Genomic DNA, 18,874 nt, shown 5'->3' on the forward strand with positions numbered 1-18,874 from the left:
TCTAAGATTCTAAGGCAGTATTGTGATAATTATAAATAAACGTTGGGCACTAATGAGCTTGATGACCCCTGAAGTCTCTTCAATAGTGAGATTCTACAGTTTTAAATGTAATGTCAATACTACTAAATTTTCAAATGGTAAAAAGACTTCACAGCCTTAGACTAACATTAGTTATAAGCAATTTAAACACAAACCAAGTTGCAGGACTTCAGAGAACTTGAGTATTTGGAGCTTGGCGTACAAGTCAAGTCCCATGAAAATTTAGTTAAAATGAGAGCCAAGATCCCTAAGCCCCAGGTGCAGACCCATCCTGAAATTATACACAAAAACCCACACACACCATATTTTCTAGTGGCATCCCCTGTACCCATTGGCACCTTCTAGAGCCAGTCCTGGAGGAAGAGACTAGCAAGTTGGGTCTTCACACTCCCTCTGTGGCTGTCATGAAACCACCAGCCAATCCACCATATTCAGAGGTGAATATTTATTTAATTCATATATAAATTTTACATGATATCCATGGTGCTATAAACATAGGCACATTTTTTTTTACCTCAACGTTCAAAAATTATTCCCTCACCCCAGTCCACTCCAATCCCAAGTTGGAATATCTAGTATTTGTAAAAGAAAGGCCAGAAAGGCTCTACTCATTAATTTTAGGCAAATGCATTTTTCAGCATTTTAATTACATCAATGAAAGAATTAATTAAACGCTTCTAGCTGGGTGTTTTTAAGAGGCTTATGGTTTTTTTCTTCTACTTTGTTCAAGTCAGAAAAGAGATTCCTAACTATATTCCCATTGGCTTTCTTTAAATCCCTGGGATGCTGAGGGCTTGCCTAACCACATGTACCAGCAAATGGTGGCTTCCCACTCGGTACAGTTAAAACATCAGTCATTTGTATTGATTTGCCCTTAAAGGGACAAACGTGAATTTAATAATTCATTGATTCAAATAAGAAATGGATTAAGCACAGAGCAGACTGGACAAAAACAAATTCCCCAAAATGCATCAGTTGATTCACTGACTGCACCCAGGCATGATCCAGACATCTGACTGTGTGTCATTCACAACATTCGTAACACACATCAAGACAAGATTAAAATCTACAGTGTAAAATCATTGTAATTTCCTCAGTTCAGAATAAGGAAAAATGAGTACTTGAAATTGATTCATCATCGCCGCTCCAATATGATACACTTAACTTTGAAGGAAAAAACAAGGAGTCATATACACAATTTTCTTAGTAAAGTTGTCTACTTCTTGCTAATACATTTTAATTCAGAAAATGCTTTAATTTATTCAAATGTATTTTTCTAAAATATAAATATTTAAATTAAGTTTTTATAAATGCAGAGAATGTAATTTGTTGACCCCCACCCAGATATTAATCAGTCTAAAACTTAAGTGATGAAGAAATATTTGTAATTATGATCATTTTGTCTATAAATATAGAATAGGATCTTTGCAATTTAATTATGAGTAATTAACTCATACTTCATGTAGTACTGAGCACCTTAGATTACATATTGTTGAACTTAACTATTGACATTAATATATGTATCTTAATGTTATTTACAATGCATAATTCTCCAGTGACTTCGAAAATATGTAATGAAAGAGTGCAGTATAATTTACAAATGCATCAAAGCTTTCCTGTAATATTCAGGGTGGGAATTCACTCTTCAGCATTTTAAAATGGGAAACCAAAAAAAAATCAGTGACCTAAAGCTGTGTTTCCCAAAGTATTTTTTCTTTTTTATTTTATTTAAGTAATCTCTACACCCAACATGGGGCTTGAACTCAAGATCCCGAGATCAAGAGCTGCATGCTCTACCGACCAAACCAGCCAGGCGACCCTTTTTTTGTTCTTTTTTAAAACACTTGCTTCATAAAATGCTCTGTCAGAAAGGAGCTCCGTGACTAAGTGTAGGAATGGTACACGGGATCCCCGTGGAAGAATCACAATGTGTACATCAAAGTCTTTGAGGAGGCCCACAATCATGAAATCTGTTTGTTGTTTCTTACCTCGATATTTAACACATTTTTGATCATCAAACCTCTTATTCTCACCGCCCCCCACAACAAAACACCTCTCAGTCAATGCCCTTTGGAACTAGTGTCACATGATACATACTTTGGATGCTGCTTTGTAACTCAATAAACATATGTGTCTCCGCGGGCAAAATTACATTCCTTTAAAACAGTTGCACTTTTAAAAGCTCTTTGCATAGGTATTTGCTGAAAGACAATTCTGAACAAGCACACAGGTTGAATCCAGAGCATTTGTTTACGTAAACTAGAGGGGAAAGAAGGGTTACAAATGCTTACAGACACTCTAGAGCTAATTTTTACGGTTCGAGGAAGATGACTCCACAATCAAATAAAATAGGTGTCTTTTTGGTAAATTTGTATTGAAAGGTAAAAATAAAAGCATTAAATCAGTAATATGTTCTATGTTGTCTGAAAATATTCTTGTAGAAAAATATCAGGTCATTATATGACTTCCCTGGAATTCCTAGGAGCTGTGGATGCTGGAATTACATGACGCTGCTCTAGGACTGGTTTGAAAATGCATGCAGACACGCACAGGCAGCAACAAGGGTCAATATATTGCTCAGTATTTCCACTGAAAACCACGAAATGGGGATAATAGTTAACCTCATGTGAGTTGTTTATATATATATATATATATATTTATATATATGAGATATATGTTATATATATATATCTCAAATAAAAAAATATCCATAATTTGCTCTCTGTAAGTAAAGCTGTAAGTTGTGGCTCCCGGGCAGCACACCCCGGTCAGTCATCTCTCAAGCACACTACTCTCCGCACCGCAAAGCTTTGCAACAGAAACACTCTTCTATGGCTCAGATTCTACCAGCTCACAGCTCAGATCAGTATCTGATGCTTTCTTTAATCCCTGCTCAGCATATGCTCATGAGAATGCTTCAGAATCATTCTACCTCATTGAAAGATAATTCACTAAGAATTACAGCTGCTTCATACTTAAATAAAAGGTGGGTTTCCATTTGAAGCACTTCTCTTTCCTTACCAGCAAAAGTCAACTCAATTAGAAGCAGGCAATGAATCACAATGAAACAAGGGATCACGGTTACTGGGGGCGAGAGAGGTGAACGTGTCCATTCCTCATCTCTTCAGCTCTTGCTTACCTGGGTGAGCTAGTTGCCTAGAAACTGGTCTGATTAAGATCTGCACGCACTGTTCTCATGTTCATGATGTCCTTGATTGTCATTATTTCAAAGCTAGGCTGTGTATTTATTTCCAATCGCCCTCACTTCTTTACCCTTCTACTGTTCTAAAAAGCCAGTTTTCTTCTGATTGTCCTCGTGGTGCTTTCTTGGGGCTCCCCCTTGCCGTTGGTGAAGCTGACAGAGAGGTCTGGGGCAGTTCAGAGGACTCGGGGATCTAAAGCTGACCGTGGCATGCCACGTCTGGTGCGCCCCTCGTGGCGTCCGATGTCACCCGCCGGTGGCCCAGCAGCCCTCCTTTTCTCAAGGGCAGGTCAGCCCTCTGTTTAGGCCACCAAGCCCAGTCTTGTGATCTTCGCGGACAGGAAGGAGTGAATGATGAAAACAATCGGCTTGGGGCAGGAATGAAGGTCCAGTTGCTGAAATTTCAAGAGAAAAGGGCATGAGCGATTTTAAATTGAGGCTTGATGCAGGAGAGCGATTTGCACATCAGACAGACCTGTGCAGGTCCTGCTTTTAAGCGTTAACTAGAGCAATTATGGTTTGAAAGCCTTGCCCGCCCCCCATGGGATTTAAAAAAAAATAACTCTTTGAACTAATTTCTTACATCTGTCTTTGTTTCCGGAATAGGTTCTGTGAAATTTATATCTACCAAGAGCATAAATATTGATGTTGCCTTTCTTGACTGTTGAAACCGTTTGTTTCTGGCATCACAACAGTGAGATGATTTATGTCGGGTCAGGCCCAGCTTGAAGCAGTACTAAATTTCACATTTAAAGATTCAGTTTGAGTCCCGGTTTTAACACTTAAAAAAATCCCAACACTTTAGAGGTATGTAATCTTGGACAAGTCACTTAAAATGTTCCCCAGTCCCACCTAATTCACAGGGTAACGAGAGTATTGAACGAGACGCTGTGTGTGAGAACTCAGAATAGGGAAGCCAGGCTGCTAGGCAGCCGTGTCCCCAGTGTCCTGTCCCCTTGGATTGTTGCAAGCATGTGCGTCGCCTGTTAAGGCCCCTGCTCAAGTCTTACCCTTCTCAGTGCTTCCTACGTGTGGCCCAGCACATGACCAGAGGAGAAGAGTCAGGTGGAATTTTTATCACCTGACCTAAGTCAGCAAACCTGCAGGAGTTGTTCCTAATTCTCGTCTGCTGATGACACTGCTGGGGAACAACCACCTGGATGTGTAACATCATCCAGCAACGTTAGGGTTATAGTGACCACGAACCGGGCCCTGTGCTAAATATTTCCTCTACGCCGTCTTACTGAATTCTCACAAAACCCCCATGTGCTTATTGCCATTATCTGCATGTTGTATTTGAAGAAGTTCTAACACTTCCTGAGATCTCGCATCTTACAGGGGAGAGTAAGTGTGGATGCAGATGCGGGGCCTGTGACGTCAGAGTCCGGATGGCAACACAGGACTGTGTCTCTCTGACACAGAATGCCACTTTGGGAAGGAACCTACTTCAGTCACTGCATTTTACATAAGGACATAGAAGGACTTGCCCAAGACAACTGGTGAGTGAGTTACAGACGCAGAAACAGAACACGGGTCTCTTGACCCTCAATTTATTCCATTTCCTACAGCCCGTGTCCGCTCCCTTCCCCAGAAGGGGTGGGGAAAGGCCTGGTGATGCCTGCCTCTGGGCTTGCGGAACAAGGCCTGGGGAAGCTGTGCGTGAACTTGCACTTCTCAGCCAAACCGACTGGCAGCAAAAACTCAGTCCTGCCCCATTCTTGCAAGTCAGGTTGTAATTACAGGCTTCAGAAAGGCTGAAATTTAGACGTAAGTGATTTTCCTCACAGGCAAAAATAGCCTTGGCTTGAGAGCCGCCTTTTGTTTTTTGGTTTTTTGGGTTTTTGCCAGGGAGCAGTCACCTTTAGGAAAGAGCAGAAATGATGGCTAGAGCAGTAACTGAACAAGTCTTCTTAGTAAAACGGACTTTCAAACCACTCGTTGATTTCCCAACAGTTGCTTCAGGCTGAACTTAGTCAATGAACAATGACGACAAAATCCCGTAAAATCCTGCGGACCCACTTTAAAGGCTGGGAAAATGACTGGCTGGAAACGGTTCTCAGAATGTGAGTTCCAATGTTCCAATCGGGGGTCAAGCACAGGCTGTCGCCCTCCTCCCGACCGCCCGTGGCCCCGGGGGGAGAAGCGCAGCGCTGGACGCCAGCTCCCACCGACCACAACAGCGGCGCTGTGACTTTGAAATGAAGGACCTAGGCTCTCAAGGGTGGTCTGGGCCCTCCCCTTTAGTCAGCCTCCGCTGGGTCCCCCCAGTGGTTTCCAGAGAAGTACCAGCCCAGTCCCACAGGAGAAGTCACTGATGGGGCTGGAGGCAGAGGAAGGGATTGTGGAAGGCCAGAAGTTTAACTGAAGTCGCTGGAGCTTTAAATTTGAGGTTTACTTCTGCATTTTCTATAATCCCTATCCCCGTTATCAAGCGGACGTCAAGGAGTATTTGTTGACTAACCTAGTGGCTAGGAAGGACCTAAACAGAGCCTAGTTATGACAGAATCAAGGTCCTCTTGAAAGTCCTGCATTTGACGCTTACGTGAGATGCTGTGTCTTTCTGAGAGGGTCAGTAGCTACACTTGCTGGAAAGAACAGGCAACTCTCACCCTTCCATGGAACTAAAGAAATACGCTTTTCTATTGTAATAGGCAGTAATGATAGCAGGAAATCATTAATTTAAACACACTGGCTATTTGCATATTATTGATAGAAATATAAAAGTTACTTTGACAAATTTGCTAATTTGGTTAGACATTATTTGCCATTAACCTGAAACTTCTGGGCTTTTGTCTGGCCTTCTCTCCACGTGGGTATTGGTAACCAAGTTTCTCTTTGTTTCCTGCTGCCCCTTCTAGTCTGCCCCTGGTCCCAACCTTCCATCTCTATGTTCCCCACGAGCTATGCTCCTCGGAGACCTCCCACCTGGCTCTCCCTCCTCGGCTTACATCCTTGCACCCCCGACACCATCACAATGCCGAGGTTGGATGAGATGCAGGGGTGCCTGGGTGGCTCAGTCGGTTAAGCGTTTGCCTTCGGCTCAGGTCATGATCCCAGGGTCCTGGATCGAGCCCCACGTTGGGTTCCCTGATCAGCGGGGAGACTGCTTCTCACTCCTTCCGTGTGCTCTCTGTCTCTCACATAAAATAAATAGATCTTTTTAAAAAAATGAATGGTGCATTTTGAAGCTGGTGGGACCCTATGTGATAAGAATTTAATGCTGACTTTCTAAAAGATTACTTGATTCAAATATTTAGTTGGTATGCTAGTGGAAAATGAGACCAAAGTAAGGAACTTCGGAATAATTGGATCTAATCATAGTTTTTCAAGGATCAAATAAGACATGAACCTGCAAGTACTTTGTAAATAGTCCATGGCTAAATAAACACTAAGGCCGTGTTATGTTTGCGAGCCCTCAAAGATGTGTTGCCCAATGAAAAATATATGAAATCATGCCGTGTACAGAAATACACTCACAAACTCTCCATCTTTGCCTCCAAAATCTAAATACAGCATCCTGATTCCATCATCTGAAGACATTTTCAGCTTTTCATAGGGAGACTGTATGATTGTCTTGGGAAAGGCACCCTCCTGTGGTTCAGTGGTAATAGAAAATCCATTCTCGTAATGTACAGTCAGGCGGCACTCCTGGTTTTTGTAGGTGCAAGCTGAAGGGGAGAGAGGAGAGAGCACGGTATGAAGCGAGGTCCGTCCATTCTCCCAGGCACTTACCTTGCAAGGCTCTTCAGTCCCAGGGCCAGCCACACATTTCTTCTTGAGTTGAAAATTAGTCATTGCTCACAAAAATATTCTCCTTGGACTGATTTTGATACTGTAATTTAACTTGTCCCATGAAACCAAGGGAAATAAGCTGAAAGAATTCTTTTTGCTGGGATTTACTGAATTTTATCTGGGCTCTAGCCTTTATCCAACCCTCTGACAGCACATAGGTAGACAGGTGGACTTGCCTTCCACTGGCCTTGTCTCGGGGGTCGGGGGAAAAAAAAACCTGACATTTGATTGAGGGTAAGCTAGCTCTGAGCCGTCATCATCATCATCACACACACACACACACACACACACACACACACACACACGTGTGCGCACCCATTGCCATGCCCACCACCTGGTGAAAGAAGTGAGCCTTCCTCCGTTCCATTACCAGTGTTAACAAATGTTAACACACCTAAGAAGTCGGGAGTGGGTAGCTTAAAAATAATCCCATTTTTAACTTTTAAAAAGTCAAACGAAGCTCATTTTATAAATAGAAATGAGTGTTTTAAAACTTTCCCTGGAGATCTGATGATCGTGGGTCCTGGGGAAGCTGGGCTGCAGAGAGATATCAGACGTGGCTCCTTCCATGGAGAAGGCTGCTTCCTGTCTCTGCCCCGTGTGACACTCAGAGACCTCTCTGGGGCTGGTCACAAGGGACTCTCTGATCTAAAGGAACAAAACTAAAACCTCTTGATCAGAACAGGCACCGGCTTTTATGTGTGGTCCTCACTGCGTTTAGGAAAAGATAGTTCTGGAAGCTTATGAGCTGGACGGGGAACTGCCCCAGAATCCTAGTTCCTATTTAGGAGGACTTGTGAAGGTTTAAACCTTTGATCAAAGAGTTCTGAAAAAGGTTATTAAGTATCAGATTGGATTTTTTGCCTCACAGAACACCACATTTAACAGACCCCGGCAAGTAAATTGGCTCAGACCTTCATATACATCTGAAAGCTCTTTCGGGAAGCCAGGACATTTTCCTGGCTGGGGATGGGGCTTGGGAGGAGAAAGACGGCGTTAGGACTGCTCTGTCGCATCCTTAGCTCAGCTCGGCTTTATAAACCAAACTGAACTTCACCTTACTGCAGACTTCTAAAGCAGGACCGTAGCTTAATATTACAGGTGAAAAAACAAAAAAACAAAACAAAACAAAACAAAAAACCCCACAAAGTTCAGGCAGGTGAAATATGTCACAATTGAGGTGCCTTAGAATTCAAAATTCCAGTTCTTTCCACTCCATGCCATGTATCTTTCTCATACTCTGGCAGTCAGGATATAGAGGGATGTGAAGAGGGACTTTAGCAAAGTGTCAGAGTAATAACTGTAGGAGGGTGGGGGCCCTTCAGGGTTTGGGGGGAAGAAATAGGGGACCCTACCTGCTCACAGAATGAGGTGAGCAGATTGAAACTCTGGTTAAAAATGTACCCCTTCCTCTGACTTCCCACAGAAATCTTTCAATTTGTAACTAAGGGTTGATATTTCCCAAAGATGCACTACACTTTCTAATAGATTTCTGAGTCCTTCTGAGCTCAGCCCCTCCTTAAATCTCATCTTCTCAGAAGGTCCGGAGACCCCTGCATCCCCGCAGTCCTAGGCTGGCCAAAGACAGTGGCATGGGTGTAGGTATGGCTTCCCACCTTGAATCCTCGTTTTTGACACTCTTTACTTCCGTTACCTGTAGAATAAGTGGGCAAATGAGCTCTAAACATGTTTTTCTTTTTTCTTCCTCTATATTTGAACTTTAAAGCTATGCCCTCAGATATTCAGAATCAACTGATTGTGGTTACTCTGAATTCTAGTTGACCTCAGCTGGTGTTCCTGGCCTTTATATAATGGAACTGATTATCTGAAGATGTTCTCAATCCACACAGAACAAATCGAACACATTAGCAAGTTAATTGAAGCTCTGATTAAAACGTAAGCCCCGTTCCCCAACTCCCTGAAGGCATCTTTCAATCTGTAACTGGGTTGCACCTGTGGTCATTACAGAATTTCTTCTCTCCCACCACCCGGCTAGCTCAGTGCGCACAGTGCTTTGTTATTTCCTTTGGCTGGTCTACCAATGGCCTCATGGTTTTCCTGTCCAAGCAGAGTTCAGCTTATTGAGAAAGAAAGATTTTACAAAATCTGTGGAATGTAAGCTAAACCAAATCCCCTTGGCCTTCTCCATTCTCTTCTAGAACACTCCTGAATTTGTTGCAAGGAGCATGCACTTCTCTGGCATTTACACCTATCAGTTCACAAAGTCTAGTTTTCTGGTTTTCCAACTCTCAGGTCTAAAACTCCAGTTTTTCTTGCCATACAGATTCAGCATAAAAATAAGAGCTTCGGTGACACTCTCAAAAGGTTTCCAGCAATGACGGGAAAGAGTGGGGGCACCAATCAGTTTCAGGATAATTACAAAAAGACACGGATTTTCCTGGAGTTGCTGCGCATTCTACAAAACATCTGGCTTTTCATGTTTGCACGAGTAGAGGAAATGTGGAGAAGCCCTACCACACGCTGACCTCCGTCCCATCTTTTCGACTACTCCTGAGAGGGAGTTGCTTCTGGGGGAGGTTGCGTGGTGCTGCTCCCAGAAGGCTCCACGGCCCAGCAGCATCCGCACCAGCCGGGATGTTATCAGGTACATATTCTTGGGCCCCAACCCCAAATGGCTGAACCACAATATCTGGGGGTGGAGGTCAGCAATCTGAGGCTTTTAGGAGTAAAACAAAAAGAACTGCATTTCTATTGTTGTTTTCATCGTGGCTAAAGTTTGGCAACACTGTACCTGAGATGTCTTGTGGGAAATCTCTTCCTCTAGAGCAGGGAGGTACAATAGGTCTCTGCGCCATGATGGAAGTGTTCTAGATTTGTACCAACCAACATGGTAGCCATTAGGTAGGCACAGGTGGTGACTGAGCCCTGGAAATGTGGCTCGTGTGAGGAATTCATTTAATTACATTACATTTAAATAGCCACACATGACCAGAAGCTAGCATCCTGGACAGCGCAGGTCTGGGGACATAATGACAAGAGTAACAACGAATAATAACACTTAGTGAGCTTTACTCATGGCCAAGCACCGTGCTGTGAGCTTTACCTGGATTATGTCTCTTCATTCTTGACAACAACTCTATGAGGTGGGTACTATTATTTCCTTCTTTTTACAGATGAAGAAAACTAGAGATGCAAGTAAGAGTAAGAAAGAGATTAAGAAAGAAATAGGGCTGGAATTTGAATCTAGACCTTTCTGACTTAAATCCCACACTGTGGCTCTTACCTAGTGCTGGTTCCTCAGAGACAGACAGAAATGAAAGAACAGGCAAGAAAACATGATAGAAGAGGGTGAACAGAGAGTATTCTAAGAAGCAACCCAGTGGGACTCAGAGGTGGATTTACTGGAACACTGTTGTTGAGGAGACCAGCTACTCTGTCATACGTGCCCTCGTTACAAGTGGCCGTTGTGTGTATTCCATTTAATTTAATTTTTTAAATGTTGGTCTTGCCTCGACTCATTGACTTCTGGACCCATAACAGGGTTGTTTCTCCCAGTGTGGAAAACACTGAGAGACAGTATATGAAATGCCTGGCACATTGTGAGTAGACTCAATAAATAGGACAGTGCAGAAGGGTTCTTCCTTCTACACACACGTCACCCATGTAACTAATCCATGTAAATTGCACTCCCCCACTCACTAGTCCTTTCTTAGAGCTCTGCATGAACGTGGCTGTGCTCACCGTGTGCTCCCTCCATTCTGTCTTGGCTCCAACATTCAGACCAGGGTCACTGGTGGCTCCTCCCATCTTCCCAAGGCTCTGCCCTTTGCTATTGAACACCCACCCCCCCCACCCCCTCATGCCTCTGTTTCCTGCTCTTTTTCACAAACTGGTGCCCCAGTTTTCTGATCACTCCGTGAGCTACCAACATTATTTCCAAGAATTTTATTCTGTGATAAATTACTGAGTCAGTCTCCGCTGTTTGTAACAAGAACCCTGCTAGTTGGTCCCTGGAAGCTCGTGCCTGCAGGAAGCCACCCACGGGTCACAGGTAGGAAAATGACATCTGACTCTCCCCATTACCAACTTTTCTTGAATGCAGATGGGAAAAGGCTTACATTTGAGTAGGGCATACAGTGGCCTAATTTGGAAGAATTGAAGTTCACTTCTGGAATTCCAAAGAGCCCAGAAGGCCAATACTGGAAACGAAGTTGAGACGGGGGTGGAGTAGAGGGCGCGTGGGTGCCCTGAGAGCCAACGTGCTCACCTGTGGTGACTTCGGTGACCAGTTCTGCAGAGTTGTGGCAGCCCTGCACGATGCTCCTGGTCCAGTGGGAGAGGTCCCTGCTGGTCTCGGCCCTGAACAGGTGGGTTTCAATCCCCTGCCTGGTGCCCGTTCGCGTCGCGAAGGACAGATCCACACCAGCCCGGGGCGATCCTTTGCCCGGACCTGAATGGACCAGCCTGTTAAGAGAGAGAGACAGAGAGAGACAGAAAATCATCAAACTGGAAACCAGTCTATTTCGTGGACTTGTCACCTGGCAAAAAGCTCCCAAACCAGTGATCTGCTCTCGGCTTTCCGCCCTAGAACCAAAGGGTCCACTCCAGCGCCAGCGTTCGCCGTGGTTTTTCTGCCTTCTGCTCAGCCAGTTTGTTGCTGGGGCTAGAGTGAGACTTGAAGGTACCTAGGTACTGTGTTTGGTGACACGGGCAGCGTTGCAGGCCATGCCTTTAATGAGACAAATTCAACTATGCTCACTCGGCCAAAATGAGAATTAAGACAACGCAGAAGAGAATGATTCACATAGTGTGTCAATCCCTTCCTCTCCATCCCGCTCCTGGGCACGTGCATGTCCCAGGGCGAGCATCACACCCGTTTCTGTGTGCGGTTCCATTCCCCACTGTTTCTTGTCGTTTGTCCTCCTGGGTCCGCATCCGTCAAGCACACAGCCTCCAAGGGCAAGCAAAGCACCAGGGACTCAGCTGAAGAAGCAGCAATCCGTGCACTCGTGTTAAGGCTCTGGAAGAACCAGCAATGTGGGGCTTCCTGGGAACTGGAAGAGAACTGCATTTTATGAGAGATTGCAGGGATTTTAGACAGTGATTTTTACCACACGATTTTCACACTGACTTTACAACACACGCTCAGCAGAAAACGTGACTCCCATAGTAGATATTTCCCAAAAGGCCAGACGGAAAAAATGAAGACTCTCAGATTCCGAGTGCTACCTTCCAGCAGGCGCTGGCTCCTACTTCTCACGTGTCCCCTTGAAGCCTCCCAATCTCTCCTGTTCCCTCCTGCTCCTTGATATCTCAACCTCCTTTGGGAAGAAATGCTCCTATCAATAATTTGTAGGATAGGGCGAGTATAATTTAGTAAATGTTACTTCTGCCCAGGATATTGGCACTTCCAGCCTTATCTTTAATACAGAAAGAAACTCTACCATTTGCTAGAGAAATTCCAGGTGTCTTTTCAGTTGGCTCACGGGAGAGGTACTTTCTTAGGCAAAGGCCTTATTCCCTCCAGATTAAAAATTGCACAAAAGGAAATCCAAAAGCTTATTTTCTCTCTTAAGCTTAAATATTGTAGAGCAAAATTATTGGTGAAATAAAACATCACCCACTGTTGAATTTTAGCAACGGGCTTATTGCATAACTCTGAGGAGCTCTCTTTTACCCACAAAGCTGGTATTGGGGGGAGGGGTGTTTTGCAATGCCGGCTGGAAGAAAAAGGTTTGTTGAAAAGCTTTTTGGTTCTAAAATTCATTGAAGATAGAGAAGTTTCCAAGAGATAATGAATGTTGGCAAGAGTGTGGAGAAAAGGGAACCTCCAGCACACTGTGGGTGCGAATGCAAATTGGCGCAGCCATTCTGGAAAACAGTATGGAGGTTCTGCAAAAAAAAAATTAAAATTAGAACTATCAGATCTACCAATTCCACATCTGGGAATATGTCTGAAGGAAGCAAAATCAGTTTCTCAAAGACATATCTACAACTCCATGTTCGTTGCAGCACTATTCACAAAAGCCAAGATACAGAAACAACCTACATGTCCATTGATGGATAAATGGATAAAGAAAATGGCGCGCACACACACACACACACACACACACACACACACTGGAATATTATTCAGCCTTAAAAAGGAAGGAAGTCCTGCCATTTGCAACAGCATGAAGGGGCCTGGAAGGCATTATGGCTAAGCAAGATAAGCCAGACAGAGAAAGACAGTAGTGGATGGTATCATTCATATGTAGAATCTGAAAAAAGTCAAACTCATAGAAACAGAGCAGAATGATGGCTGCCAGGGGCTAGTAGGTGGGAGAAATGGGGAGATGTTGGTCAAAGGGTACAAACTTTTAGCTATAAGATCAGTAAGTCCTGCGGATTTAATGTACAGCAGGGTGACTATACTTAGTAATACTGTGTTGTGTACTCGAAGTTTGCTAAGAGAGTCGATCTTAAACACCCCCCTCCACACGCCCACAAAGTAACTAGGTGAGGTGATAGGTGCTTTAATTAACTTGATTGTGGTAATCATTTCACGATACATATGTATATGAAATGATTATATCGTGCGTTTTAAATTTTACCAATTATACCTCAATAAAAAATAATAATAAAAGAGAAGCTCCATGAATCTCATTGAGAGAAGAATCTGGGACAGTGTGCTGACATGAATTTCAAAATCTAGGTGAGGTTAGAGGAAAAATAAAGCATTCTCAAAAGCCTACCATAGGTTTTAAAGGGATTGAGGGTCTGGCAAAAAAAAAAAAAATCATTAAGAAAAGGTACATATAAAAAAACAAGAGTTTGTACTGTTTTCTTAGTTGCTCAAAAGTGTTTTTATACTCGAAGGTGTTCACGTTTCAGTTGCTTCAGGAAATATATCTAGTTCTTCCTTTTTCAAAAACCTTAAAATCTGTAGCGGTTGGGGGCCCTGGCTGGCTCAGTCGGAAGAGCAAGCCACTCTTGATCTCAGGGTGGGGAGATCGAGCTCCAGCCCCACGTGGGGTGTTGAGATCACTTAAATAAATAAAACAAAACAAAATCTGTGTTGGTTGGGAGCGCCTGCCCAGCTTCAGGGTAAACTGAAAAGAGATACAGGTTTGGGGGACAAAAAAGCCCGCACGAGACCCCCATTCGCCGTTTGTTAAGCGTTCTAGGAAGCCTTACCTTATAAGGTAGTGTTTTGAAGGTCAATTGAAATAATCTATGATAGCGATGAAATAACGATATTGTGAACTGTCCACGTTCAGCCCAGACCTAGCGTACAGTTTGTACTAAGTATTATTCCCATACCCCTTCCACACCCCTAGTGGCTCTACCCTCGGATTCCTTATTTTAAAAATGCAATTCCTGCCTCCCATGCTTGGCATTCGGTATAATAAGATACATAAAGCACTTCATCCAGTGTTTAGTGATCATAAGAAGCATTCTGTAAGCATTAGTTCCCTTATGCCTTCCCTAGCCTGACATGTTCTCACTTTCCATCCCTAAATTTCCACCGAGGGGACATCAACTCTGTCACAATCCAGGGCCAGTGGAAATGTAACACGGAGGCACAAGCAGAGGGAGAAAAAGACATACTGTCCTCGTGGAGAATGTCACTTGTTTGTGAATTTCCTACCAATATTAATTTTTCTCCAGAGAGACTATAAAATTGAAGCCAATAATAACTGGAAAATGCAATTTGTTGGAAAATTTGCAGTTGGCAGATCTGGGTCTAGTGAATGAAATTATTAACCAAGTGTAACAAGATATGAGAAAGGCCTGTATCTAACTGATGGATACAGGGCACAGGGAGTCCTTGATGGGGAAACTTGGGGTGTTCCAGGAAGTAACGATGAGAAAAGAGCCTTTGGAAGGAGGACTACTGCTGTACACTGTTATTCGTCTCATCACCAAATTTCATTCGTTGAAAAGAAAAGGGAAGAGGAGAAATTGATTTTTCCACTAATCAAGCACGAATTATCGAATATCTATATTAAAGAACAAGTTGATTTGCTATCTGAATAGCAGACATGCTGAATAATCCGTTCGTTTGAATACACCGGTATTGGTTAACGAAACGTGCAGAGCTGTATGTAAACAATCAGATGAAGCAAATTGTCCTTTCCGTTACCTAATGTGCACAGTGGTAACAAAAAGATACTTTTCCAGATTAAAATTGAGGGACCTACAGGGGCACCTGGGTGGTGCAGTTGGTTAAGCATCAGACTCTTGGTTTCAGCTCAGGTCCTGATCTCAGGGTCCTGGGATCGGGCCCCCCGTTCAGCTTTGCACTTGGCATGGAGTCTGCTTGGGTTTCTCTCTCCTTCTCCCTCTGCCCCTCCCTACTTCCCCTCAAATAAATAAACAAATCTTTAAAAAAAAAAAATCAAGTGAACTACACCCAATATCCACACGATGCATATGGGTACACCCCTCTGGGTGGAATATTACACAGACCTTGAAAATTATTTTATAAACACACATGGCAAATGTGGGGAAATGTACATAGATGTATTGAAAATCTCTAGGTATGCAACTATGTAAGAGGAAAAACTTGGAAACAAATCCATTAAAATGTCGAGTAATTTTATGGGTGATTTCATTTCTTCTAATTTTTTTTTATCTTAAAATTTTCCATTCCACTAAAAATTTCCATTCCACTGAAAAATACATACATTCGGACTCAGAGTGTCATACATGTTTTGTCTGTCATTTGTTTCAGGCATTAGTGTCAAGTCAGGCTTGGAATACCGGATGAGCTCCTCTGTGTCCCCTTGCATGTGCTTATGTCTGGGTTATTCCAAATTGTCCTCATCCAGCTCTTCAGACTCAACACCTGCAGTGGAACAGCCTTTCTCACCGTGAAGCTAACTGAGCCGTGTGGGATGAAACCTACACCCGTGGCCTCATTAATCCCTTACATGAACCAACTGGCCTCCAGCAAAGGAGACAGAAGAGACGCTGAGACCTGCCAGTTGAAGTTACAGAATGCTTTTGGATTCAGGGGTGCTCTGAGCGGCCTTAGAGGAGCTTCTTGCCCTGTGACCACCAAAAAAGTCACTAAGTCATTCATTCATTCAATCAATCAATCAATCAATAAAGATTTTGCCATTCGCCAACTGTTACATCCTACAAACATTTATGGAATGTTAGGGACTGACTGTGTCCCCCTAAAACTCACAGGTTGAAGCCCTGACCCCCAGTGTTGACTGTATTTGGAAACAGGGCCTATAATGAGCTAATAAAGGTTAAGTGAAGGCATAAGGGTGGGGTCTCAACCAATAGGAAGGTGCCTTATGAGAAAAGAAAGACCTGCCAGAGATCTCTCTCCCTCCACATGCACACAGTGCAAAAGCCAGGCGAGGACAGAGCAAAGAGGCAGCAGTCTATAAGCCAGAAAGGAAACCCTCACCAGAAACCAACCCTGATGGCACCTTGATCTTGGGACTTCTAGTCTCCAGAATTGTGAGAAAATAAATTTCTGTTGCGTATGCCACCTGCTTTGTAGTATTTTGTTACGGCAGCCCTAGCCAACCAGTAAGAGCCCCTACTCTATGCAAACCCAAGGCTAGGCATGGTGTGAGGAGAACAGATGTGGCCCAAGTTCAAGAGGAGAAATGCCCTCTTCCCTCTGATTCCCAGAGACTCTTTACTCCGGGTTCTGCCCCCGTTCTTGGGAGGCTCACTCCTAAAATATGGAAGAAAGTCAGAACCAGCCTCTGGCTGATGACAAATGGAAGAGATGAACCAGGGTCAGGTGGATCGGTGGAGAATTACTCCTCTTCACTGGGGCAACCTGATTATCATGGAGGTCTTTCTCCAGAGGGTGAACCTGAACGTGGAGTAAAAGCTGTCCCATCACAGCAATGGAGAGCAGTGGGTTCTGGCACAAGGACAAAGAGGAAACCTACATTTGTCAACATATTTGTCATTTCATTCCTATCAAGATGTTGGAAATAATAGATTTCCTTGTTCTTTATATCATCCCCAACTAAACGCTTTTGATTGTCAACAGTAGTAAGCTGGAGACAATACATAGAGATGTGGACATGCACCACTACGCCATCTTGAGAAGTCCGAACAGAGATATTTTATAAATCATGGCATTGCAAAAATGAGACAAGGCCACTTGACGAGGTAAGACCAAGACCCCATCTCTTACCTCTTTTTAGTTACGTGGGCTGCCATGGGAATAGGAGTGGCAGCTATAAGGTAGAGATAGAGAAAAACAGTGGCATGATTACATTTATAAATGTTCTGTGCAATCTTCTCTTGAGATGAATTTGTATTGGCATATTTTGAACGCCAATCAATAAAATACTATTGGTTGTATGATACTGGATACTGTGTTGTCCAACTGTTCCTTAGCATCTCCACTCGGGGCTCACAGGCACCTCCGATCAACATAAACTGAAGCAATATTGCCTAAGTTCCTTAAGATCTTAAGAAGCCAGTACCTGGGTTTCAAATTAAGTAACACCAGAACCCACAAGGGCCAAGTCCACTGCAAAGGACAGGACGTTTTCACTGGGAGTCAAACCACTATTCAAAAGAAACAGTCACGTAGGTGGGCGATTAAGGGTCCACACGAGGGAAGGTTTCCTAACAATGGCAAAGATGACATGAGTCACTATGTTTAGATGTCTATGGTGTGCGAAGATAAGGAAGAGGCAGTGGGCATCTCCAGGCTAATAGTGATATTGATGGATGGCTGAGAGAAGATATGACTTGAAATTTCTTGCTTTGCTTGCTGCTTTTATGAAAAGAATGTTTCTGAGATGTGAGCCTGAGTAAAGTGCAGTGGAAGCCGAGAAGGGAGTGGCATTTGGAAGAGAGCAGCCTGATGCTTCCAGTGAACTCAAGTCGTTGCTGGGAAGATTACACACCAACGTAATGGCAGAGACTAGATGCTACAGAAATGAAACTGCAGGGGCGGGGGGGAATCCTTGGGAAATCAGGGAGAACAAATCAGAGATTCCAAGACTGGAAAAGTGAAAATTATATCCTGATTTTCAAAACACAGAATAAAGTAGATTCTTTGACCTTGTTCCCAGGCCAAATTCAGTAATGGATTTTTTTTAAATAGTCTTTTTTTTTTTTTAAAGAAATAGGAAATAGAAAATAGGAAATAGGAGTTCACGAGGGCCTCTGTGGCTTCCTTACATCAACTGTTTTATCCAGAAACCAGATTACTAGAAAAGGAATAGATGAAGTGAATATTCAGAAAAAACATATTGACAGAGAGTTTCCTTTAATATTCAATTGGACTTAAAAGGAAAAAGTGTTGGGTACAAAGCTTATCAGTTAGATGAGTCCTTTGTTAAGTGGCCAGAGCCATGAAGAGTCAGTTGGACTAGGAATGGAGGCAGAGCTCTGGCCTCAGACCTGTGCTTTGACCACTTTTATCAGTGACTTGTCTGAAGTTGTAGAGGACACAGACATCAAATCAATGGATGACCCAAAACTGGTAACAAGAAGAAACACAAAATCAAGACGCTAGATTACTAAGCACTGCAGTTAGAGCCCCAAACACACAACACCAACAAAGTTAGAATGGGAAGACTCGGCGTAGAAGCCCATTGGAAATTAGCTGACGGCTGACTTGACTCAGAGCTACCAAGCGCACTAATGCGAATTTAAGATGAATTAATGGAATGAGAGCAGGTGCTGGTCCTTTGTTGCCCTGTACTGATTAGACTACGCCTAAAGCACAGCATTGGGTCCTAGGCACCAAGCTTTAGGAGAAGGCTTTTTCATCCTTCCGTGTCGTTCTTCCGTTCAGCAGTATAATGAAGCCTGTGGACCCCAATTCTGAATAATGTGTATAAATTATAAAGGAAAGAGAATTTCAAAGGAAACCAGTGATACTGAAACACAGTTCCATAC

General features: G+C 43.3%; 1 protein-coding gene across 1 annotated transcript in view; it reads right to left on the reverse strand.

Annotated features, from left to right (window-relative positions):
• Positions 1–900: 900 nt before the first annotated feature.
• Positions 901–18,874, reverse strand: part of SNTB1 (syntrophin beta 1) — a 275,358-nt gene continuing 257,384 nt past the window's right edge. The window contains exons 8-10 of the mRNA XM_034668570.1: positions 11,262–11,458; positions 6,719–6,909; positions 901–3,636 (exon numbers count right to left, since the gene is read on the reverse strand). Of these exons, the coding sequence (XP_034524461.1) occupies positions 3,544–3,636; positions 6,719–6,909; positions 11,262–11,458 (481 nt within the window). The 3' untranslated portion in view covers positions 901–3,543. The remainder of the gene's footprint in view (positions 3,637–6,718; positions 6,910–11,261; positions 11,459–18,874) is intronic.

This window comes from Ailuropoda melanoleuca, chromosome 9 (assembly GCF_002007445.2).
Source record: "Ailuropoda melanoleuca isolate Jingjing chromosome 9, ASM200744v2, whole genome shotgun sequence".
In the NCBI taxonomy this organism is placed as follows: Eukaryota; Metazoa; Chordata; class Mammalia; order Carnivora; family Ursidae; genus Ailuropoda; species Ailuropoda melanoleuca.